The sequence below is a fragment of the Hemiscyllium ocellatum genome (genome assembly GCF_020745735.1).
Source record: "Hemiscyllium ocellatum isolate sHemOce1 chromosome 40 unlocalized genomic scaffold, sHemOce1.pat.X.cur. SUPER_40_unloc_8, whole genome shotgun sequence".
NCBI lineage: Eukaryota > Metazoa > Chordata > Chondrichthyes > Orectolobiformes > Hemiscylliidae > Hemiscyllium > Hemiscyllium ocellatum.
The window spans coordinates 95,735-122,229 of NW_026867536.1; the positions used below are offsets into that span (position 1 = coordinate 95,735).

At 49.9% G+C, this 26,495-nt stretch overlaps 1 protein-coding gene across 1 annotated transcript in view; it reads right to left on the minus strand.

Moving 5' to 3' along the window:
* Positions 1-25,103, minus strand: part of LOC132808848 (A disintegrin and metalloproteinase with thrombospondin motifs 5-like) — a 47,334-nt gene extending 22,231 nt beyond the window's left edge. The window contains exons 1-4 of the mRNA XM_060822285.1: positions 25,089-25,103; positions 23,055-23,636; positions 15,874-16,006; positions 2,379-2,546 (exon numbers count right to left, since the gene is read on the minus strand). Of these exons, the coding sequence (XP_060678268.1) occupies positions 2,379-2,546; positions 15,874-16,006; positions 23,055-23,570 (817 nt within the window). The 5' untranslated portion in view covers positions 23,571-23,636; positions 25,089-25,103. The remainder of the gene's footprint in view (positions 1-2,378; positions 2,547-15,873; positions 16,007-23,054; positions 23,637-25,088) is intronic.
* Positions 25,104-26,495: the final 1,392 nt, after the last annotated feature.

The window sequence follows — 26,495 nt, forward strand, 5'->3', positions numbered from 1 at the left end:
TCTGGGATGGTGTTCACTGATGACCCCGCTCTGTGATGGTGTTCACTGGTGACCACTCTCTGGGTTGCTGTTCACTGGTGACCCCGCTCTGTGCTACTGTTCACTGGTGACCACTCTCTGGGTTGCTGTTCACTGGTGACACTGCTCTGGACTGCGGTTCACTGGTGACCCTGCTCTGGGTTGCTGTTCACTGGTGACCCCGCACTGGGCTGCTGTTCACTGGTGACCCCGCTCTGGGCTCCTGTTCACTGGTGATCCCGCTCTGGGCTGCTGTTCACTGGTGACCCCGCTCTGGACTGCTGTTCACTGGTGACCCCACTCTGGGCTGCTGTTCACTGGTGACCCTGCTCTGGCCTGCTGTTCACTGGTGACCCCGCTCTGTGCTGGTGTTCACTGGTGACCCCGCTCTGGGTTGCTGTTCACTGGTGACCCCGCTCTGGGCTGCTGTTCACTGGTGACCCTGCACTGGGTTGCTGTTCACTGGTGACCCCGCTCTGTGCTGTTGTTCACTGATGACCCTGCTCTGGGCTGCTGTTTACTGGTGACCCCGCTCTGGGCTGCTGTTCACTGGTGACCCTGCTCTGGGATGGTGTTCACTGGTGACGCTGCTCTGGGCTGCTGTTCACTGGTGACCCCGCTCTGGGATGGTGTTCACTGGTGACCCCGCTCTGTGATGGTGTTCACTGGTGACCGTGCTCTGGGCTGCTGTTCACTGGTGACCCTGCTCTAGCCTGCTGTTCACTGGTGACACTGCTCTGGACTGCTGTTCACTGGTGACCCCGCTCTGGGAAGGTGTTCACTGGTGACTCCGCTCTGGGCTGCTGTTCACTGGTGACCCTGCTCTAGCCTGCTGTTCACTAGTGACACTGCTCTGGACTGCTGTTCACTGGTGACCCCACTCTGGGAAGGTGTTCACTGGTGACCCCGCTCTGGGCTGCTGTTCACTGGTGACCCCGCTCTGGGATGGTGTTCACTGGTGACCACTCTCTGGGTTGCTGTTCACTGGTGACCCTGCTCTGGGCTGCTGTTCACTGGCGACCCCTCTCTGGGCTGCTGTTCACTGGTGACCCTGCTCTGGACTGCTGTTCACTGGTGACCCCGCTCTGGGATAGTGTTCACTGGTGACCCCGCTCTGTGATGGTGTTCACTGGTGACCCTGCTCTGGGCTGCTGTTCACTGGTGACCCCGCTCTGGGCTGCTGTTCTCTGGTGACCCCGCTCTGGGCTGCTGTTCTCTGGTGACTCTGCTCTTGGATGGTGCTCACTGGTGACCCTGCTCTGGGCTGCTGTTCTCTGGTGACTCTGCTCTGGGCTGCTGTTCACTGGTGACCCCGCTCTGGGCTGCTGTTCACTGGTGACCCCGCTCTGGGATGGTGTTCACTGGTGACCCTGCTCTGTGATGGTGTTCACTGGTGACCCTGCTCTGGGCTGCTGTTCACTGGTGACCCCGCTTAGCCTGCTGTTCACTGGTGACCCTGCTCTGGGCTGCTGTTCACTGGTGACCCTGCTCTGGGCTGGTGTTCACTGGTGACCCTGCTCTGGGCTGCTGTTCACTGGTGACCCTGCTCTGGGCTGGTGTTCACTGGTGACCCTGCTCTGGGCTGCTGCTTCAAGATGTCCACGCCGTCCATGGCCTATTCATTCCTACCTGTTATTTCCTTCATGTGGGCCAAGCATTGGCCAGGGCTGGGTGCTGTGTGGACGGCTTGAATGCACATTGCAGGTCTGGGAGAGGGGAGTAAGCCTCCTCCAAATTCCACGAACAGTCAAGTTGGGGTGGTGTCAGTTTCGGACAGACTGACACCCCTCGCGAAGCTGTGGTGGTTCACTGGGAGCGAGCCCCTTCGCCTTCAGAGCCAAGCCTGGATGGACTGGGCCTGTTAGCACCGCAGTTTGGAGGAGGGGACTTGTTTTGAAGCGTTTCTGATCTTGAATGGGGGAGCGGCTAGCCCCTCAGGTAGCCAGGATTGGAAAGGCACCATGTTCAAATCTCAGGGCAGGGAGGAGAAGCATTGTCCAACTTTCTAATTCTCAGTCTCAACAATATTTTTTATGGTGGAGGCAGATCGATTCTTTTGAGGGAAAAGAACGAAAGGTTCTCGGGGATTGGGAGGGGTGGATTCGATTGCAAGGTGGAGTTTGGATTGTAAACAGGCCGGCTGTGATCTTATTGAGCGGCGGAGGAGGGGCTGAATGGCCTACGTCCGCTCCGGTTTCATGGACGGCCAGGGGGAGACCCAGCGGCCCCTTCCAAACCCAGCCAAGGGAACTGAGAAGCGGCCACCCCGACTGGGGAAGCATGCAAAACCCGAGCACAGCAGACACAGTCACTTTGACTCGCTGGATAATACTGTCGAACGTTGTGACCTGTCCACCCACCTCGTCCGCTCTCGAAGAAGCCCAGAGAGAGTTTACTGCTGCAGCGCGACCAGGGTTCGGAGTAATCTATCCGTGTCAACAGGTTCGACATCATCTGGTTAGAACTTGGCAGCTCGCCGACTTGTATACAGATATCCGAACTATCGTGCGGCATACCTAAGAGATGCCCTGAAGATTCAAAATAAACAAGAGGGCAATTAGTTCGAGGCTTCAGCCATCTCCAACAAACCCTCCCAGCACAGGAACAAGCACAGAAATTGCTGGAAAAGCTCAGCAGGTCTGGCAGCATCTGTGCAGAGAAATCAGATTTATCGTTTTGGGTCCAGTGACCCTTCCTCAGACCCTTCCTCTTCACAGGTGCTCCCAGACCTGCTGAGCTTTTCCAGCAATTCGTGTTTATTTCTGATTTCCAGCATCCGCATTCTTTCGGTTTTTATCCCCAGGGACAGCACGATGTTGGATACAGAGTGAAGCTCCCTCTACACTGTCCCCATCAAACACTCCCAGGGACAGGGACAGCATGGGGTTAGAGACAGAGTAAAGCTCCCTCTACACTGTCCCCATCAAACACTCCCAGGGACAGGGACAGCACGGGGTTAGAGACAGAGTAAAGCTCTCTCTACACTGTCCCCATCAAACACTCCCAGGACAAGGACAGCACGGGGTTAGATACAGAGTAAAGCTCTCTCTACACTGTCTCCCCATCAAACACTCCCAGGACAGGGACAGCACAGGGTTAGATACAGAGTAAAGCTCTCTCTACACTGTCCCCATCAACACTTACAGACAGGGACAATACGGAGTTAGATACAGAGTAAAGCTCCCTCTACACTGTCCCCCATCAAACACTCCCAGGACAAGGACAGCACGGGGTTAGATACTGAGTAAAGGTCTCTCTACCCTGTCCCCCATCAAACACTCCCAGGACAGGGTCAGCACAGGGTTAGATACAGAGTAAAGCTCCCTCTACACTGTCCCCATCAAACACTCCCAGGACAGGGACAGCACAGGGTTAGATACAGAGTAAAGCTCTCTCTACACTGTCCCCCATCAAACACTCCCAGGACAGGGACAGCACGGGGTTAGATACAGAGTAAAGCTCTCTCTACACTGTCCCCCATCAAACACTCCCAGGACAGGGACAGTACGGGGTTAGATACAAAGTCAAGCTTCCTCTATATTGCGTACCCCCTTGTCAAACTTTCCCTGGATAGGCACGATGACTGCAGGGAGTTAGATACAGAGTAAAGGTCCCTGTGACCGTGCAGAGAAACTGGAGTTACTGGGTTTGTTTTCCCCGGAGCAAAGGATGCTGGGGGTTATCGGGAATGGCAGTGTCTGATTGGCATTCATAAAATTATAAGAGGCATTGACAGAGTAGACTGTGATAACCCCTTTCCCCTTGGCAGACATGTATAAATCCTAAATCTAAAGTGAGGAGCAAGTGGCTCAGAAGAAACCTGAGAAGCTAAGACTCTTTGAACAAAAACTTGAAAGGGTTCAGAAAAGATTGACAAGGATGTTGCCAGGGTTGGAGGGTTTGAGCTACAGGGAGAGGCTGAACAGGCTGGGGCTGTTTTCCCTGGAGCGTCGGAGGCTGAGGGGTGACCTTATAGAGGTTTATAAAATCATGAGGGTCACAGTTGGGGTGACTAGCCAAGGTCTTTTCCAGGGTAGTGGAATCCAAAACTAGATTTAAGGTGAGAGGAGAAAGATATAAAAGGGACCTAAGGGGCAACTTTTTCCCCCAGAGGGTGGTACGTGTATGGAATGAGCTGCCAGAGGAAGTGGTGGAGGCTGGTACAATTACAGCATTTAAGAGGCATCTGGATGGGTATATGAATAGGAAGGGTTTGGGGGGATATGGGCCGGGGGCTGACAGGTGGGACTAGATTGGGTTGGGATATCTGGGTGAGCGTGGACAGATTGGGCGGAAGGGTCTGTTTCTGTGCTGTCCATCTCTGTAACTCTATGACAGGTAGATCACAGGGTTAGAGAGGGAGTAAAGCTACTTGCCCTCTTTGAAAACTGAAAATAAAATAACGCTGTCCCAATCAAACACTCCCAGGACGGGTGCGGCATGGGATTCGATCCAGAGTCTTCAGTGTCTGCATCAAACACTCCCAGGACAGGCACAGCAAAGGGTTGCAAGCAGACTAAAGCTCCCTCTATTGTTTTAAACTGAAAGCAAAGCTCCAGGTTCAGCACATGGTCATTGGAACAGGAGGTGACCATTCAGCCCCTCGAGCTGCTGTTCCACCATTCAATGAGATCATGACTGAGGTGTGGCCGAACTCCACATACCTGCCTTTTGCCCGGATCCCTGAATGCCTTAACAAAACTTTATCTATCTCAGTGTTAAAGTGAGTAACTGATCCAGCATCCACTGCTGGTTGTGCAAGAGAGTTGCAAACCTCTCCCACCCTTTATGTGTCAAAGTGCTTCCTTCTTATCTCTCCTGAATGCTCTAATTCTTACACAATACTACCTAGAATCTCCAATGATGGATGTTGTTTTCCTGTTAATATCTTGAAGACTTTGATTAATCACCTGTGAAACTTTTAAATTCTGGGGAAACAACCCTAATTTGTATAATCACATAAAATAACCTGATATTTTCTTCCTAAGGTGTGGTGCCCAGAATTGCTCACAGAACTCCGAGTGGGATCTAACCAGGGTGTTATACAACTGCAGCGTAACCTCTGCATCATTCACTTCCAGTCCTCGAGAAATAAGGGCAGCATTCCAATAGCTTTCTTGGTTAATCTCTGTATCTGTTGCAAGATATTTTAAAGATCTATGCATCTAAACCCCCAAGTCTCTGTCAACATCTATTGTATTTAGCTTTATACCGTCGAGAAAGTATCCCGATCCTTTGTTGGTCCAAATGGAAATTATCACAGTTCACTAAGTCTGTTAATATCACAATGTAGGTTTATGCTCTCATCTACACAGTATTCACAAGTCAGCATACAGATATCTCCCTGAGAGAGAGGGACTGAGAGACACCAGTCAGTGCACAGATATCTCCCTGAGAGAGAGGGGACTGAGAGACACCAGTCAGTGTACAAATATCTCCCTGAGAGAGAGTGGGGACTGAGAGACACCAGTCAGTGTACAGATATCTCCCTGAGAGAGAGAGAGGACTGAGAGACACCAGTCAGTGTACAGATATCTCCCTGAGAGAGGACTGACAGACAACAGTCCGTGTACAGATATCACCCTGACAGAGAGAGAGGGGACTGAGAAACATCAGTCAGTGTACAGATATATCCCTGAGAGAGAGGGGACTGAGAGACACCAGTCAGTGTACAGATATCTCCCTGAGAGAGAGAGGGGACTGAGAGACACCAGTCAGTGTACAGATATCTCCCTGAGAGAGAGAGAAGGGACTGAGAGACACCAGTCAGTGTACAGATATCTCTGTGAGAGAGAGAGGACTGAGAGACACCAGTCAGTGTACAGATATATCCCAGCAAGAGAGAGGGACTGAGAGACACCAGTCAGTGTACAGATATCTCCCGGAGAGGGACTGAGAGACACAGTCAGTGTACAGATATCTCTCTGAGAGAGAGGGATTGTAAGACTGCAGTCACTTTACAGGTATGTCCCTGAAACAGAGAGGGACTGAGAGACACCTGTCAGTGTACAGATATCTCCCTGAGAGATAGAGGGGACTGAGAGACACCAGTTGGTGTACAAATATCTCCCTGAGAGAGAGGGGGACTGTGGGACACCAGTCAGTGTACAGATATCTACCTGAGTGAGAGGGGGACTGAGAGACACCCATCAGTGTACAGATATCTCCCTGAGAGAGAGAGGGGGGGGACTAAGAGACACCAGTCAGTGTACAGATATCTCCCTGAGAGAGAGAGGGGGGACTGAGAGACACAAGTCAGTGTACAGATATCTCCCTGAAAGAGAGAGAGGAGACTGAGTGACACCAGTCAGTGTACAGATATCACGCTGAGAGAGAGTGGGGCTGTGAGACACCAGTCAGTGTACAGATATCTCCCTGAAAGAGAGAGAGGAGACTGAGAGACACCAGTCGGTGTACAGATATCTCCCTGAGAGAGAGAGAGGACTGAGAGACCCCAGTCAGTGTACAGATATCTCCCTGAGAGAGGGGGGACTGAGAGACACCAGTCAGTGTACAGATATCTCCCTGAGAGAGAGACTGAGAGACACCAGTCAGTGTACAGATATCTCCCTGAGAGAGAGGGGGGTACTGAGAGACACCAGTCAGTGTACAGATATCTCCCTGAGAGAGAGAGGGGGGGGACTGAGAGACACCAGTCAGTGTACAGATATCTCCCTGAGAGAGAGGAGGACTGAGAGACACCAGTCAGTGTACAGATATCTCCCTGAGAGAGAGGACTGAGAGACACCAGTGTACAGATATCTCTTTCAAAGAGAGGGACTGAGAGAGAGAAAGAGAGAGTCATTCAGTTGTACAGCACAGAAACAGTCCCTTTGGTCCAATTTGTCCTGCCGACCAGATTTCCAAGCTTAAATTAGACCCAGTTGCTAGCATTTGGCCCATATCCCTCTAAACCTTTCCTCATCATATACCTATCCAAATCTCTTCCTACAACTTCATCTGGCAAGGCATTCTACATTTGAACCAACTTTGTGTGAAAAGCTTGCCCCTCCCCTCTCTCTTAAATGTTTCTCCTCTCATCTTAAAAATATCTTCCCTCATTTTGAACTCATCCACCCCAGGGGAAATGAGCTTGTCTATTTACCCTATCCATGTGCCTTGTGATTTTATAAACCTCTGTAAGGTCACCCCTCAGCCTCCGATGTTATGGTGAAAAAGTCCCAGCCTATCCAGCCTCTTCTTAGAACTCACACCCTCCTGTTCCGTCAACACTCTTGTAAATCTTTTCTCAATCCTCTCGAATTTAATCATATCCTTCTGGTAACAGGGTGAGCAGTACCATACTCCCAGAATGGCCTCACCAATGTCCTGTACCAGCTCAGGACGACTCATACTCAAAGGTCTGAGCAATGAAGGCAAGCGTGCTAAACACCTTCTTTCCCACCCTGTCTACCAGCGATGCAACTTTCAAAGAACTTTGTACTTGAGCCCTAGGTCTCTCTGTTTCACAATGCTACCCAGGGCCCTACTATTAAATGTATAAGTCCTGCCCTTGTTCATTTTACCGCATTGTAATACCTCACATTGATCCAAATTAAATTCCATCTACCCTTCCTCAGCCCATTGGCCTAATTGATCAAGATGCCTTTGTAATCTTATGTAACTTCTTCATCATCGACTATCCCTTCAATTTGGGTGTAATCCGTAAACCTACCAACCTTGCCTCCTAAAGTCTCATCCAAATCATTGAACAACAGAGGAACACCCCTGGTCACAAGCCTCCAGTCTGAAAAGCAGCCCCCCCACCACCACTCTCTGCCTCCTGCCATCCAGCCAATTTTGTAACCAATGGGACAGGGTCTTCTGCGGAACTTTGTCAAAGGCTTCACTCAAGTCCATGCAGGCAATGTCTAATACTCTACCCTCATCTGCCTTTTTGGTTTCACCCTCCAAGAACTCAATGAAGTTTGTGAGTCATGATTTCTCACACGCAAAGCCAAGCTTACTATCCCTAATCGGTCCCTGCCTTTCCAAGTGCATGGAAATCTCTCAGAATCCCCTCCAACAACTTACCCATCACTGATGTCAGACTCATCGATTTATAGTTCCCAGTCTGCTCCTGACAGCTTTTCTTAAATAAAGGCATAACATTAGCCACCCACCAGTCCACCGGCACCTCCCCTGTGGTGTAGATGATACAAATATTTCTACTAGGCGGCCCCGCAACTTCTTCCCTGGCTTTCCACAATATCCTGAGGGACACTTAATCAGGTCCTGGAGATTTTATCCATCTTTATGTTTTATTAAGATGTACAGCACCACCTTTTCTGGGATGTGGACTGTTCTCAAGGCATAAGTATCAATTTCCCCATGTTCCCTAGCCTCCATGTCTTTCTCCACAGTAAATATGACATGAAATATTTGTTGAGTATCTCTCCCACCTCCTATGGATCCATCCATAGACAACCCCATTGATGTTTAAGGGGCCCTATTGTCTCCTGAACAGCTCTTTTAATGTACTTGTAGAATCTCTTTGGACTTTCATTAAGATTATCTGGTAAAGGTATATCATGTCTTCTTTTTGCCCTCTTGATTTCCCTCTTAAGAATGCCCCTCCACCCATTATGCTCTTTAAGAGATTCGCTTGATCCCAGCAGTCTGTATGCCTCTTTCTTATTCTTGGCCAGAGCTTCAATATCTTTATTCACCAACTGTTTCCTACCAGCCTTATCGTTAACTCTTAACAGGAACATACTGCCACTGAACTCTCGTTATCTCACTTTTGTAATACTCCCACTTGCCAGTCAGCCCTTTACCTGCAAAAAGTCTACTCTCATTAACTTTTGAAAGTTCATGTCTCATACTGTCAAAATTTCATGTCTCATACCGTCAAAATTTGCATTCTCCAATTAAGAATTATACACTGCCTATCCTTTTCTATCTTGATTTTAAAACGAATATAATTATGATCACTGGTCGCAAAGTGTTCTACTACTCACATTTCAGTCACTTCCCCTCCCTTATTTCCCAAGAGAAGGTCAAGTTTAGCTCCTTCTCTGGTAGGTACAGATACATATAAATAAAGAAAATTTTCTGGACCACATTTTACAAATTCCTTACCATTCAAGACAGAGAGAGACACCAGTCAGTGTACAGATATCTCCCTGAGAGAGAGAGAGAGAGAGAGAGAGAGGACTGAGAGATACCAGTCAGTGTACAGATATCTCCCTGAGAGAGGGGACTGAGAGATACAAGTCAGTTTACAGATATCTCCCTGAGAGAGAGAGGGCCTGAGAGATACAAGTTAGTGTACAGATATCTCCCTGAGAGAGTGGGGCCTGAGAGATACCAGTCAGTGTACAGATATCTCCCTGAGAGAGAGAGGGACTGAGAGACGCAAGTCAGTGTAAAGCCATCTCCCTGAGAGAGGGGACTGAGAGACACCAGTTAGTGTACAGATATCTCCCTGAGAGAGAGAGGACTGAGAGACACCAGTCAGTGTACAGATATCTCCCTGAGAGAGAGAGGGGTCTGAGAGACACCAGTCAGTGTACAGATATCTCCCTGAGAGAGAGAAGGACTGAGAGACACCAGTCAGTGTACAGATATCTCCCTGAGAGAGAGAGGGGACTGAGAGACACCAGTCAGTGTACAGATATCTCCCTGAGAGAGAGAGGGGACTGAGAGACACCAGTCAGTGTACAGATATCTCCCTGAGGGAGAGAGGGGACAGAGAGACACCAGTCAGTGTACAGATATCTCCCTGAGAGAGTGAGAAGACTGAGAGACACTAGTCAGTGTACAGATATCTCCCTGAGAGAGAGAGGGGACTGAGAGACACCAGTCAGTGTACAGATATCTCCCTGAGAGAGAGAAGGACTGAGAGACACCAGTCAGTGTACAGATATCTCCTTGAGAGAGAGAGGGACTGAGAGACACCAGTCAGTGTACAGATATCTCCCTGAGAGAGAGAGGGGACTGAGAGACACCAGTCAGTGTACAGATATCTCCCTGAGGGAGAGAGGGGACAGAGAGACACCAGTCAGTGTACAGATATCTCCCTGAGAGAGTGAGAAGACTGAGAGACACCAGTCAGTGTACAGATATCTCCTTGAGAGAGAGAGGGACTGAGAGACACCAGTCAGTGTACAGATATCTCCCTGAGAGAGAGAGGGACTGAGAGACACCAGTCAGTGCAAATGCCGGGTTTAGATACAGAACTCAGGGCCCTCTACACTGATCCAGCAAATACTTCCTCAGTCACTGTCATTGCGTATTTCAGGAAACTAGGATGAGAGATTTGAAACTTATAAAGGCTTAAAGTCCCTTGTGGGAGCGGTGTAGTAAAGACAGTAACCACACAGTCAAGTGGGATATAAAGGAAGGAATAATTCGCTTATCAAAAATGCTGGCAATAATCAGAGATTTTAATTTACCTATTGACTGGAAAAATCCAATGGACAAAGGTGACCTAGCTGAGTTTTCCAAAGAGCGTTTCCAGGTTAGTAATTTGAAACAGTGTAGTCTGTAGCCAACCAGAGAGCCAGCTATATCTGTTCTAGAACTGTGCAAGAGGTCAGGTTAATGAATGCTCTCTCAGTGACGGTGTGGCCCGGCAATAACAATACAACAGTTGAATTTCGTATTCAGGGAGGGAGCAAGGCGTGGGCTCGAGCCTGTGTTTTTAAATGTTAAGACATTCTCAGGACATGAAAAGTGGAGCTGGCAAACTAGGCAAAGCGATACGTCAGCATAGATGCAGTGGCAGAGATTTCAGGGGATATTTTTGGAACAAATATTCATTCCAGGGCGAAAGAAATTTCCAGCATCAACTGTACTATCAAAAAATAACACTATTTTGCAGATAGGTTGGTTGGGCAGAATATTAAATCTAAAATGCTAAGAATGCCTGAGACATTAATACGGAGGGAAAGATTAGCAAGGTAAAACAATGACTGCAGATGCTGGAATCCAGAGTCTAGATTAGATTGGTGCTGGAAAAGCACAACAGTTCAGGCAGCATCCAAGGAGCAGGAAGCTTGTCAGAAATACAAAGGCAGGTATAAAGGACTTCTTAAATGGAGCATTATTGCATAGAAAGAGGCCCATCAGTCCATCCAGTCTGTGCTGACCCATGATGCCTATCGAAACAAAAACCATTTTGCCCTCATCTGTGCCTATCCCTCTATTGCCTGCCTATTCTTATATCTGTCGAAATGCCTCTTCAACGTTGCTGTTTTATCTGCATTTCACCCTTTGTGTTAAAAACTAACACTTGCCTCTCACATCTCCTTTAAACATTCCCCCTTTTGCCTCAAACCTATGTCCTCCAGTAATCAACATTTCTATCCTGGGAAAAAGGACTCAGACTATCCATTCTATCCATGTGTCTTGTAATTATGTAACTATCAGGCCATCCACAGATTTATAAATCAGAGTCATAGAGTCACAGAGACGTACAGCATGGAAACAGACCCTTCGGTCCAACCCGTCCATGCCGACCAGATATCCCAAATCAATCTAGTCCCACCTGCCAGCACCCGGTCCATATCCCCCCAAACCCTTCCTATTCATAAACCCATCCAGATGCCTTTTAAATGTTGTAATTGTACCAGCCTCCACCACATCCTCTGGCAGCTCATTCCATACACGTACCACCCTCTGTGTGAAAACGTTGCACCTTAGGTCTCTTTTATGTCTATCCTGTCTCACCCTAAACCTATGTCCCTCTAGTTCTGGACTCCCCCACCTCAGGGAAAAGACTTTGTCTATTTATCCAATCCATGCCCCTCATAATTTTGTAAACCTCTGTAAGGTCACCCCTCAGCTTCCAACGATCCAGGGAAAACAGCCCCAGCCTGTTCAGCCCATCCCTGTAGCTCAAACCCTCCAACCCTGGCAACATCCTTGTAAATCTTTTCTGAATCCTCTCAAGTTTCCCAACATCTTTCCGATAGGAAAGAGACCAGAATTGCACGCAATATTCCAACAGTGGCCTAACCAATGTCCTGTTCAGCTGCAACATGACCTCCCAACTCCTGTACTCAATACTCTGACCAATGAAAGACTGCAGATGCTGGAGATCAGAGCTGAAAAATGTGTTGCTGGAAAAGCGCAGCAGGTCAGGCAGCATCAAGCCTGAAGAAGGACTTATGCCCGAAACGTCAATTCTCCTGCTCCTTTGATGCTGCCTGACCTGCTGCGCTTTTCCAGCAACACATTTTTCAACTCTGACCAATAAAGGAAAGCATACCAAACACCTTCTTCACTATCCAATCTACCTGCGACTCCACTTTCAAGGAGCTATGAACCTGCACTCCAAGGTCTCTTTGTTCAGCAACACTCCCTAGGACCTTACCATTAAGTGTATAAGTCCTGCTAAGATTTGCTTTCCCAAAATGCAGCACCTCGCATTTATCTGAATTAAACTCCATCTGCCACTTCTCAGCCCATTGGCCCATCTGGTCCAGATCCTGTTGTAATCTGAGGGAACCCTCTTCGCTGTCCACTACACCTCCCATTTTGGGGTCATCTGCAAACTTACTAACTGTACCTTTTATGCTCGCATCCAAATCATTTATGTAAATGACAAAAAGTAGGGGGCCCAGCACTGATCCTTGTGGCACTCCACTGGTCACAGGCCTCCAGTCTGAAAAACAACCCTCCACCACCACCCTCTGTCTTCTACCTTTGAGCCAGTTCTGTATCCAAATGGCTAGTTCTCCCTGTATTCCATGAGATCTAACCTTGCTAATCAGTCTCCCATGGGGAACCCTGTCGAACGCCTTACTGAAGTCTATATAGATCACATCTACCGTTCTGCCCTCATCAATCTTCTTTGTTACTTCCTCAAAAAACTCAATCAAGTTTGTGAGACATGATTTCTCACACACAAAGCCATGTTGACTATCCCGAATCAGTCCTTGCCTTTCCAAATACATGTACATCCGATCCCTCAGGATTCCCTCCAACAACTTGCCCACCACTGAGGTCAGGCTCACCCGTCTATAGTTCCCTAGTTTGTCCTTACCACCCTTCTTAAACAGTGGCACCATGTTTGCTAACCTCCAGTCTTCCAGCACCTCACCTGTGACTACCGATGATACAAGTATATTCTGCTCCAAGTCATATGTATTACAACAGCAGGGGTGCCAGTCTTGATCCCTGTGGATCACCACTGGTCACAGTTCTCCAGCCTTCTGTCTTTTCTGACCAAGCCAGTTCTCTGCCCATCTTACCAGCTGACCGCCGTCCCCATATAACCTTCGGCATCAGCCTGCCATGAGGCACTTTGACAACGTTCACCACCCTGTCCTCATCGAGTATCTTTGTCGCTTCCTCAGAAAACTCAGTCAGGTTTGTGGGACACAACTTCCCTGGCACAAAGCCCGTCGCTAATAAAGTCCACAATTTTTCTAAATGTGAACAAATCCTCTCCTAAGGACCTTCTCCAATACTCTCCTTAACATTGACATATGGCTTTCCGACCTGCAGTTTCCCCAGTTATATCCCAGTTGGTCAGCTTAAGCAAAGGAACACTGTCAGCTATTCTCCAGTCTTCTGGGACCTCACCTGTGGCTGAAGAGGATACAAAGATTTCACACAAGGCCCGAGCAATTTCCTCTCCTGCCTTTTCTCTGCATTCTGGGATAGATACCATCAGGCCCTGGGGACTTGTCCACTTTCAAACCACCTGAAGCCATCACCTTTTTCAGAATAACAACATGCCCCTCTCACCATCCTTCTTCTCTGTGAATACCGATGCAAAGATTAATTAAGGACCTCGCCCAAAATCCACTGGCTTCACGCATGAATTTCTTCCTTTGTCTTTGAGTGGACCTACCCTTTCCCTAGCTACCCTCTCGATCCTTGCGTACCGATCAAAAGCCTTGGGATTTTCCTTCAACCAGGCTGTCAAAGCAGCCACCTTCTTGGCCCCCTTTAGCCTTCCTAATTCCTTGTTTAGGTTTTCCTGCTTTCTTCATATACCCTTGAGGGTTCTGTCGGTCTTCAGTTTCCTAAACCTCGCTATGTTTTCCTGACTAAACTCACAAATGCCCAGATCAACCACGGTTCTGTCAATGTACAAAGAAGAACAAGTTAACAAAGTGATGATTTGGAGATGGGGTGTACAATGTTAAAAAACCAGGTTATAATCCAACAGGTTTCATTGGAAGCGCTAGCTTTCGGAGCGCTGCTCCTTCATCAGCTGGCTGTGGGGTATAAGATTGTAGGACAAAGAATTGATAATATGATGTTTACAGTGTGATGGAACTGAAATTGTATATTGAAAAAGACCTGCGTTAAATTCTGTATCTTATGACCTTCTACACCACAACCACCTGATGAAGGGGCAGCGCTCCGAAAGCTAATGCTTCCAAATAGACCAGTTAGACAAGAACCTGGTGTGGTGTGATTTTTAGCTTCACAAAGCGAGGATGGATCCTACAGAGATGGAATTAGGAAACTTACTGATGGAATAAAAAGGAAATGGCAGATAAATTGAACAGCATTTTGAATCAGTCTTCACGATAAAGGATATAAGTACGATCCCAGAAGCAGCGATCAGTCAGAAATAGAAGGGAGGCAGGGATATTTAAGGTGAGGAGCAAGTACTTTAAAGGAGATCAGATAGGGAAAGACACTGTAATAACTCCCAGGACAGGGACAGCACGGGGTTAGATACAGAGTAAAGCTCCCACTACACTGTCCCCCCATCAAACACTCCCAGGACAGGGACAGCACGGGGTTAGATACAGAGTAAAGCTCCCACTACACTGTCCCCCATCAAACACTCCCAGGACAGGGACAGCACGGGGTTAGATACAGAGTAAAGCTCCCACTACACTGTCCCCCCATCAAACACTCCCAGGACAGGGACAGCACGGGGTTAGATACAGAGTAAAGCTCCCTCTACACTGTCCCCAATCAAACACTCCCAGGACAGGGACAGCACGAGGTTAGATACAGAGTAAAGCTCCCTCTACACTGTCCCCCCCATCAAACACTCCCAGGGCAGGGACAGCATGGGGTTAGATACAGAGTAAAGCTCCCTCTACACTGTCCCCAATCAAACACTCCCAGGACAGGGACAGCACGAGGTTAGATACAGAGTAAAGCTCCCTCTACACTGTCCCCCCCATCAAACACTCCCAGGGCAGGGACAGCATGGGGTTAGATACAGAGTAAAGCTCCCTCTACACTGTCCCCATCAAACACTTCCCAGGACAGTGACAGCACAGGGTTAGATACAGAGTAAAGCTCCCTCTACATTGTCCCCATCAAACACTCCCAGGACAGGGACAGTGCGGGGTTAGATACACAGTAAAGCTCCCTCTACACTGTCCCCCATCAAACACTCCCAGAACAGGGACAGTACGGAGTTAGACACAGAGTAAAGCTCCCTCTACAGTGTGCCCCATCAAACACTCCCAGGACAGGGACAGCACGGGGTTAGATACAGAGTAAAGCTCTCTCTACATTGTCCCCATCAAACACTCCCAGGACAGGGACGGCATGGGGTTAGATACAGAGTAAAGCTCCCTCTACACTGTCCCCCATCAAACACTCCCAGAACAGGGACGGCATGGGGTTAGATACAGAGTAAAGCTCCCTCTACACTGTCCCCCATCAAACACTCCCAGAACAGGGACAGCACGGGGTTAGATACAGAGTAAAACTCCCTCTACACTGTCCCCCATCCAACAGCACGGGGTTAGATACAGAGTAAAGCTCCCTCTACACTGTCTCCCATCAAACACTCCCAGGACAGGGAAAGCCCGGGGTTAGATATAGAGTAAAGCTCTCTCTACAGTGTGCCCTATCAAACACTCCCAGGACAGGGATAGTAAGGGGTTAGTTCATGAGGATGAATCCTTTGCGGCAGCAGATTACCAATTTCGTGAGCTACGGTGAAGGCACTCTGTAGTCCAATATCTTGGATGACTGCGCAGTTGAGGTTAGTCTCACAAACAGTTCCGATGTGAGCCAGGCCCAGGGACTCACAGAAATGTTCCTGGCAGAGGTTCTGTTGGGTGATAGAAAATGTTCAATTCACTCCTGAAAGAAATTATTGTTGCAAAAGAATATGCGCCTGAGGGGCAGAGAGACAGAGACAGAGGACTGAGAGGCACCAGTCAGTGTACAGATATCTCCCGGAGAGAGAGAGAGAGAGGGGACTGAGAGACACTAGTCAGTGTACAGATATCTCCCTGAGGGAGAGGGGACTGAGAGACACCAGTCAGTGTACAGATATCTCCGTGAGAAAGAGGGGTCTGAGAGACACCAGTCAGTGTACAGATATCTCCCTAAGGGAGAGGGGACTAAGAGACACCAGTCAGTGTACAGATATCTCCCTGAGAGAGAGGGGACTGAGAGACACCAGTCGGTGTACAGATATCTCACTGCAAGACAGAGGGGATTGAGAGACACCAGTCAGTGTACAGATATCTCACTGCAAGACAGAGGGTATTGAGAGACACCAGTCAGTGTACAGATAACCCCCTGAGAGAGAGAGGGTACTGAGAGACACCAGTCAGTGTACAGATATCTCCCTGAGAGAGAGAGAGAGAGGGACTGAGAGACACCAGTCGGTGTACAGATATCTCCCTGAGAGAGAGGGACTGAGAGACACCAGTCAGTGTACAGGTATCTCCCTGAGAGAGAGGGGACTGAGAGACACCAGTCAGTGTACAGATATCTCCCTGAGGGAGAGGGAACTGAGAGACACCAGTCAGTGTACAGATATCTCCCTGAGGGAGAGGGAACTGAGAGACACCAGTCAGTGTACAGATATCTCCCTGAGGGAGAGGGGATTGAGAGACACCAGTCAGTGTACAGATATCTCCCTGAGAGAGAGAGAGAGAGAGAGGGACTGAGAGACACCAGTCAGTGTACAGATATCTCCCTGAGAGAGAGAGAGAGAGACTGAGAGACACCAGTCAGTGTACAGATATCTCCCTGAGAGAGAGAGAGACTGAGAGACACCAGTCAGTGTACAGATATCTCCCTGAGAGAGAGAGAGACTGAGAGACACCAGTCAGTGTACAGATATCTCCCTGAGAGAGTGATTGGAGGGGAGGATGTGAGACACATCGGTCAGTGTACAGATATCTGAGACTGTCTGGGGCCCATTCCGAACCCTTAACACCAGGTTTTTTGCCTTTTGTGTTTCTTATCTCCTGCCAGTCCGACTCCACGTCACCCTGTTGTGAGCCAACGTTCTCTCTCACCATTACATTGTTCTACCGTTTACTCACAGTCCTACCTCTCCCCTTCCTCCTCCTTTCCCATTGGTCCATCCTTGTGAAATCATTCATATCCTGACATGTTGGTGACCACACAGCCATGTCTCTGTATTCACAGCGAAATTACAATCATTATCTCCAATTTTAACCTTTGTGCGTCACCCTTCGCTTTATTTTGTGCTGTTGACTAGCAGGAGGCTGGAAGACCACAGTAGACCAGACAGCTTCAGGAAGTGGAGATGTCAACGTTTCAGCTGTAACCCGACAAGTTGAGATCTCCACCTCCTGATGCTGCCTGGTCTGCTGTGGTCTTCTAGCCTCCTGCTTGTCTCCCTAGGATCTGCAGTTTCTTTGTCTCTAGTTTAGTGACATGGAGTTTTTTCTTGTCTGTCTTTGTGCCACTTACGCCTCTTTCCTTGCTCCCCTTTGTTTTTAACCCTTGGATTATTCCTGCTCCGTCCGCCTGTTTTCTTTACACAGCGGGTTGTGAGTTCATGTAATGCCCTGCCCGTATCAGTGGTGAACTCTCCTTCTTTATGGTCATTTAAGCAGGCATTGGATAGGCACTTGGAAGTTATTGGGCTAGTGTAGGTTAGGTAGGATTCGGTCGGCGCAACATCGAGGGCCGAAGGGCCTGTACTGCGCTGTATCTTTCTATGTTCTATGTTCTATGTACTTGCGTTCCCAGCTCCCTGCCGTTCATAGTTTAACTCTTCACTGCCATAGCACGTCCCTCGGACACTGGGGCTAGTCCGGTTCTGCCTGCAGTCGACCCACCTCCCCCAGACCCAATCTGTGTTTTGTTTTGAAAATTCACTCGTGGGATGAGGGTGTCACTGTCCCGGTCAGCATTCATTGTCCATCCCTAATTGCCCAGAGGGCCAGACCCAGGTAAGAGCAGCAATTTCCTTCCCTCACAGATATCGATGAACCTGACCAATAATTGGCGATGGATTCATGATTGTCAGTTGTATCTTAAGCCCAGACTTTTACCAAGTACCCAATCCACTGCATGCTGTGGCGGGATTTGAACCCAGGGCCCCGTATCTGGATTAACAGCCCAGAGGTAACACCACTGCCCTATAATCTGACACACGAATCCAGCCCTGGAATCTGAAGCACTTCCCCTCACTCTCCCTCCAGCCACATATTGGTCTGGTATAATGTTATTTTTACACTTGCTGGTACGTGGCACTGACACTAATCCTGAGATTGCTACGTTGGAGATCCTGCTTGCTAATTTACCTTCTCACTCCCTATATTCTGGTGGTCGGATCACATCTATTCGTTTCAACCCATGCCGCCAGTACCTCAGGTTTCAGTATGTTCCTGCAGACACTGCGAGATACCTTATACCCTGGCACAAGGCAGCAGTATACACTCCTAAAGTCTTTTTTGCAGTCTGTTCCCTTACTGAATCACCAACGGCTGTAACCTGGCTATTTTTATTCCATTTATTCTTCCTTCCACTGCTATTTAACCCTTGATGATCCCCTCCCTCCCCCACAAAGTTGTCCAGAAAAAAGGTAAGTCTGTCAGAGAGGGACAGAGCCCAGGAGACTCCTGTACATCTGGTCCTCCTCGAAACCATCAGCCTGTTTGGTCGCTCCATAGGGGATAATGAGGGCCGAAGATGTGTGGCGCTGGAAAAGCACAGCATCCGAGGAGCAGGAAAGTCAACCTTTCAGGCATGGGCTCTTCATCAGGAATGAGGCTTGGGGGCCAAGGGGCTGAGAGGTAAATGTAAGGGGGGGTGGGTGGGAATGGTGGGTGGGGGAAGGTAACTGGGAAGGCAGTAGGTAGATGAAGGTGAGGGGGGTGAAGGTGATAGGTCGGAGAGGATGGTGGGGTGGGAAGGAAGGTGGACAGGACAAGAGGATGCCGAGTTGGAAGGCTGGGTCGGGGATAATGTGGAGAGGGGGTGGGGAGGGGAGAGGTGGGGAGACATGAGGAAACTGGTGAGATCCACATTGATCCCGTGTGGTTCCCGAGGCGGAAGATGAGGCGTTGGGTGGCTGGGGTTTGACGATGGAGGAGGCCCAGGACCTGCATGTCCTTGGCAGAGGGGGAGGGGGAGTTGAAGTAATCAGCCACAGGGCGGTGGAGTTGTTTAGTGCGTGTGTCCCAGAGATGATCCCTGAAACGTTCCGCAAGTTGTTGTCCTGTCTCCCTAATGTAGTGGAGACCACATCGGGAGTAACGGATACAGGAGATGACGGGTGTGAAAATTCAGGTGAATCTCTGTCGTGTGTGGAAAGGAGTAACCGTCTCACTCAAAGTGATGTCCTTGGACAGAGGGAACAGAGAAACATCAGTCAGTGTGCAGCTGTTTACCTGAGAGAGAGAGGGGACTGAGAGACAATCAGTGTACAGATATCTCCCCGAGAGAGAGAGAGGGGACTTAGAGACACCAGTCAGTGTACAGATATCACCTCGCGGGAGAGAGGGGGGCTGAGAGACACCAGTCAGTGTACAGATATCTCCCTGAGAGAAAGGGGACTGAGAGACACCAGTCAGTGTACAGATATCTCCCCGAGAGAGGGGACTGAGAGACACCAGTCAGTGTACAGATATCTCCCTGGGCGAGAGAGAGGGGACTGAGAGACACTAGTCAGTGTACAGTTATCTCCCTGAGAGAGAGAGGGTACTGAGAGACGCCAGTCAGTGTACAGATATCTCCCTGAGAGAGAGAGGGCATTGAGTGACACCAGTGTACAGATATCTCCCTGAGAGAGAGGGGACTGAGAAACACCAGTCAGTGTACAGATATCTCCCTGAGAGAGAGGGGACTGAGAGACACCAGTCAGTGTACAGATATCTCCCTGAGAGAGAGAGGGGACTGAAAGACTCCAGTCAGTGTACAGATATCTCCCTGAGAGAGAGAGAGAGGGGCCTGAGAGACACCAGTTAGTGTACAGATATCTCCCTAAGAGTGAGAGGGGACTGACAGACACCAGTCAGTGTACAGATATCTCCCTGAGAGAGAGGGGACTGAGAGACTCCAGTCAGTGTACAGATATCTCCCTGAGAGAACGGAGACTCAGAGACACCATTCAGTGTACAGATATCTCCCTGTGAGAGAGGGGGGATTCAGAGACACCAGTCAGTGTACAGGTATCTCCCCGAGAGAGAGAGAGAATGGACTTAGAGACACCAGTCAGTGTACAGATATCTCCCCGAGGGAGAGGGGACTGAGAGACACCAGTCAGTGTACAGATATCTCCCTGAGAGTGAGAGAGAAGGGACTGAGAGACACCAGTCAGTGTACAGATATCTCCCTGAGAGTGAGAGAGAAGCGACTGAGAGACACCAGTCAGTGTACAGATATCTCCCTGAGAGAGAGGGGACTGAGAGACACCAGTCAGTGTACAGATATCTCCCTGAGAGAGAGGGGACTGAGAGACACCAGTCAGTGTACAGATATCTCCCTGAGAGAGAGAGAGAAGGGACTGAGAGACACCAGTCAGTGCACAGATATCTCCCTCTGTGTGAGAGGGAGTGTAAGAATCCAGGTCAGATGCAGCTGATCTCTCAGGATGTTTTAGATTATATTAGATTCCCCACATGTGGAAACAGGCCCTTCGGCCCAACAAGTCCACACCGACCCTCCGAAGAGTAACCCACCCAGATCCATTTTCCTCTGAATGATGTACCTCACACTATGGGGTAATTTAGCATGGCCAATCCACCCGAACCTGCACATCTTTCAACTGTGGGAGGAAACTGGAGCACGCGGAGGAAACCCACGCAGACACGGGGAGAATGTGGAAACTCCACACAGACAGTTGCCCCCGAGGCTGGAATCGAACCTGGGACTCTCACGCTGTGAGGCAGCGGTGCTAACCACTGAGCCACCATAGCCTGATCTGTTGTTTGCCTGGGATCGTAATGTTTCCCAAGCATTAGTTCACTGTCAGGAGCATGATGGCTGGTTCACAATTTAACGAGGGCTGGGACCAATCGTGAGTCTTTTCTCAAGTTTCACAACTCCCTGGGGTGACTTTGACATCTAGTGTGTGTTTCGACAAGTTTAATTTGGCCGGATCTTGTTCGCAGTTCAGTAACAGTCAGATCGCAAGAAAAGATTGAGCGATGGGTGGATAAGGACCAGCTGGGAGAACATCAAGGAGAGAGAGAGAGAGATACCAACAGATTTCAATAGGAGATGGAGTACAGTGGCATTCGGAACAGAGGATAGAGCGACATATGGAGAAAGGATGGAAATAGAGAGATTATAAAACAGAGAGATCAAGTGAGATAGATGGAGTGATATAGAAAGTCTACAGAGCTCTGTGATTATGTATGATCCAGTGAGGTTATATTCAGGGTGATAATGTGCCTTTGTACATCAGTGAGTGTATGGGATGTTTGTTGGTATAACAGTGCGAGTGAATATATTAAACTGAGGATATCTTGTGATGTGCATGGTGTTAGTGTGTCAGTGCGAGTGTGGGTGTGTCTGTAAGTGCATGTGTAAACATATAGAATGAGTCCATGTTTTTGTGTGTCAGTCTGAGTGAATGGAGCTGTCAGTGCATCTGTGGGACTGTGTATGAGTGTGATTGTGAGAATGTGCTAATTTCTGTGTGAGCAAGTGTCAATCTGTATTTATTTCAGTCTGTGAGTGCTTTCAGTGTTTTAGTCCATGTGTGTAAGTATAGGTGTGAGAGCGTGTGCCTAGGTGGGTCAGTGAGTGGTTTCGTGTGTGAGTGTGCAAGTACATGAGTGTGGGTTTCTTAGAGTGTAAGTGTGTCAGTGTGACTGTGGATGTGCCATTGTTTTAGTGTGGATGCCTGGAAGTATCAGGGTGTGAGTGTGGGTGTGTCAGTGAGTGTGATGGTGTCTAGGTGTGCAAGTGTCAAGCTGTGTGTGCCACTGTCAGCATGAGTGTGTCAGTGAGCGTGTTCGTGTTTGAGTGTGCAAGTGTCAAGCTGTGTGCGTGTGTGTCAGTGAGTGTTTTAATGTGTGACTCTGAGAGAGGGTGTAAGCTTCAGTGTGTGCGTGTGTTGTCTCAGATTGAGTGTGCAGTGTGTGACAGTGTCAATGTGGGTGTTTCAGTGTGTTGATATGGGTATTTAGTGAGTGTTATTGAGCATGCCAGGCTGAGAGTGTGTCAGTAGCTACGTGGCTGTGTTAGTTTGTCAGGGTCAATGTGTATATCAGAGTGTGAGTGTGTCAGTATCAGAGTGGGTGCTTTAGGATGTGTGTGTATGTCAGGGTGTGTGTGTGGGCATCTGAATTTGTCAGGGGTGTGTGCGTGTGAATTTGTGCGACTGTGGGTGTGTATGGCTGTCAGTGTAAGCTTGTGTGTGTGTGTGTGTGTGTCAGGATGTGTGCGTTAGCATGTGGGTGAGTGTGTAAGAGAGGATGTGTCTGTGTGTGACTGTGGGTGTATCTGTGTGCGTGTCAGAATGTGAGTGTGTGTGTATCTGAGTGTGAGTGTGTATGTGTGTCAATGTGTGAGTTTGTGTGCGTGTGTGTCAGGATGTGTGTGCGTTAGCATGTGGGTGAGTGTATGTGAGAGGGGATGTGTCTGTGGGTGTGTCTGTGTGTGTGTCAGGATGTGAGTGAGTGTGTATCTGGGTGTGGGTGTGTATGTGTGTCAGTGTGTGAGTGTATCAGGGTGTGTGCGTTAACATGTGGGTGAGTGTGTGTAAGAGAGAATGTGTTTGTACGTGTGAGTGTGTGTCAGTGTGTGAATTTGTGTGTGCGTGTGTCAGGGTGTGTGTGAGTTAGTGCGTCTGTATGTGTGTGCGTGTGTCAGGGTGAGTGTGAGTCAGTGTGTCTGTATGTGTGTGTGTGTGTCAGGGTGAGTGCGACGGTACCTACCTCTCGGGTCAGGAGCACGGCTGCATCGTATTTCTCGCCTGCCCACTCTGGCCTGGCGCGCATCTGCCTCTGCCACTCACAGAAGTTGTGCAGGGTCTGCTGGGCTTCCTGCAGGACCTCAGGCCCCTCGCTGCTGTGACGCATCACCAGGATTCTGGTCACTGCCAGCCGTACGTCACTGGCCAGGGACGGGTGACGGTACAGGCGGTCAGCCGCAGCAAACAGCACCAGCAGGTACTCCCTGATATCGGAGCCCAACGCCTGGTACAGGCTGAAATCCGCCACCACCAGCAGCTCCACGTGGCGCGTCCTGGAGATCGAACGCCCCCTCCGAGACTTGGTGCCACCGGGAGGGACAGAGGCAACCCAGCCCGGCACGGCCGCAGCCCCCCAAGAGAGCTCCGGGCCGGCCGCGCACCGCGACAGACCCTCCGGCTCGCGCCAGTCCGGAGAACCCTTGCAGTCCCCCATCGCGGCCAGCGCCAAGGGCAGCAGGAGCAGGTGCCCACACGGCATCAGAGACGCAGCCCAGGAGAATCCCGCTGGAAATCAGAAGGACATTGGGCACCAGCCTGCACTGCCCTGTACAAAGCGAGAGATACGGAGGGTGGAGAGGGAAGAGAGATATCAGAGGTTAATGCCTGAAGAAAAACAAGAGGGAGGACCGCAGCTTCAGAGGGGGAGACATTGGCAAAGGATCTCACAGCACTGAATCCAGATGAGAAGGTGCTGCCCAGAATCTGCGGGGGCCCCGGGGCTCCAAGAGCTGGGAAGAGAGCGTGCCCGCTCCGACAACCCTCTGGTGCACCTCTGGTCTCGGGACGGGGAGATCACGAAATCTCACTGGGATATCGACCGCAATCTGCACACACAATGTGCATTCCTGACAAAATTGTCCAACTCATCAAAGCTTTGGCAAAATGAGAGCAGCGTGTTTCCCAATGCAGATTGTTAACCCTGTCAGCCTCGACACCCCACACACTCTCACTCACACACACACGCAGCACAAAATTCCCCGATCGGAGGGGGATTAACCCCCTCATCCACCCTCTCCCCATTTACACACACCGGGCAGTCTGTTCCCCCTATCGGAGGGGGATTAACCCCCTCACCCACCCTCTCCCCATTTACACACACCGGGCAGTATGTTCCCCCTATCGGAGGGGGATTAGCCCCCTCACCCACCCTCTCCCCATTTACACACACCGGGCAGTCTGTTCCCCCTATCGGAGGGGGATTAACCCCCTCACCCACCCTCTCCCCATTCACACACACCGGGCAGTCTGTTCCCCCTATCGGAGGGGGATTAACCCCCTCACCCACCCTCTCCCCATTCACACACACCGGGCAGTCTGTTCCCCCTATCGGAGGGGGATTAACCCCCTCACCCACCCCCTCCCCATTCACACACACCGGGCAGTCTGTTCCCCCTATCGGAGGGGGATTAACCCCCTCACCCACCCCCTCCCCATTCACACACACCGGGCAGTCTGTTCCCCCTATCGGAGGGGGATTAACCCCCTCACCCACCCTCTCCCCATTTACACACACCGGGCAGTCTGTTCCCCCTATCGGAGGGGGATTAACCCCCTCACCCACCCCCTCCCCATTCACACACACCGGGCAGTCTGTTCCCCCTATCGGAGGGGGATTAACCCCCTCACCCACCCTCTCCCCATTTACACACACCGGGCAGTCTGTTCCCCCTATCGGAGGGGGATTAACCCCCTCACCCACCCTCTCCCCATTTACACACACCGGGCAGTCTGTTCCCCCTATCGGAGGGGGATTAACCCCCTCACCCACCCTCTCCCCATTTACACACACCGGGCAGTCTGTTCCCCCTATCGGAGGGGGATTCGCCCCCTCACCCACCCTCTCCCCATTTACACACACCGGGCAGTCTGTTCCCCCTATCGGAGGGGGATTAACCCCCTCACCCACACCCTCCCCATTTACACACACCGGGCAGTCTGTTCCCCCTATCGGAGGGGGATTCACCCCCTCACCCACCCTCTCCCCATTTTTACACACCGGGCAGTCTGTTCATCCTATTGAAGGTATATTCACTGGTGCAGGATAGACGCTCTTAAATGAGCAGTCCTTATAGATTACGTGGGCATAGTTAACAAAACAGAACTCTCCAAGAATGTCAAAGTATGTGTGTGGGTGGCCTTTAGATTTCATGTCTTAAGGTAAAGTGCAGGAACACCGATGAATTTAAAATAGCACAGCTATTGTGAAAGCTGGCTGTGTACAGAAGCTCGGCAGATAACCAGTGTCATGAAAACAGAGAAAGCGTACAGCTAATGGCATAACACAGACTATAGCAATGTGGGATACATCCTCTCACTATGAAGGCGTGCTGCCTTCATCGTGAGAGGATTTGAGTATGGGAGTGACGATGTCTGCTGCAGTTATATGGGGCCATGGGGAGACCACACCCTGAGGGTCGTGTGCTGTCCTAGTCTGTGGGAGGACATTCTTGGTATTGATGGAGTCCAACATTGGGGTGGTATGGCGGCTCAGTGGTTAGCCCTGCTGCCCTCACGACGCTGGGGACCCGGGTTCCATCTCAGCCTCGGATGACTGTGTGGAGTTTGCACATTTTCCCCGTGTCCGCGTGGTTATGCTCCCACAGTCCACGGATGTGCAGATTAGGGTCAATTAGCCCTGAAGGGCTCCGGCCTGAAATGTTGAGGTTTTTTTTTAGCTGCTGTGCTTTTTCAGCCCCACACACTCGACTCTGCTCTCCAGCATCTGCCAGACCGCCCTGTCTCCAAATTGCCCATTGTGCCCAGGGTTGTGTAGGTTAGCTGCATTAGTCAGGGGAAATGCAGAGTAATAGGTTAGGGCGTTGAGTCTGCGTTCACGTGTTGGGCCAAAGGGCTTGTTTCTACACATCCGGGATTCTAATTCTAACAAAGGCTGATCCCTGGGATAGCAGGACGGACATATGAAGCATGACAGCATCGACTGGGCACGTACTCACTGAGATTCCGAAGAAGGAGGAGGGGATCACAGGGAAACTTATAGAATCCTCCTGGGACGGGACAGGCCAGATACAGAAAGAATGCTCCCAATGTTGGGGAAGAATTAAAAATGGGGAGAAAGACAGTCTGGACTTCCAAGGGGTCTTTGACAAGTTGGTGGCAGATGAGGTTCAACGCAGAGACGTGTGAGGTGATATACTTTGGTCAGGAGAACTTTGAAAGGCAATAGTAAATAGGGGCTACAAGTTCTACAGGGGTTAGGGTGGATTGGCCATGCTAAATTACCCATAGTGTTCAGGGATGTGTAGGTTAGGGTGGATTGGCCATGCTAAATTACCCATAGTGTTCAGGGATGTGTAGGTTAGAGTGGATTGGCCATGCTAAATTACCCCATAGTGCTCAGGGATGTGCAGGTTAGGGTGGATTGGCCATGCTAAATTACCCCATA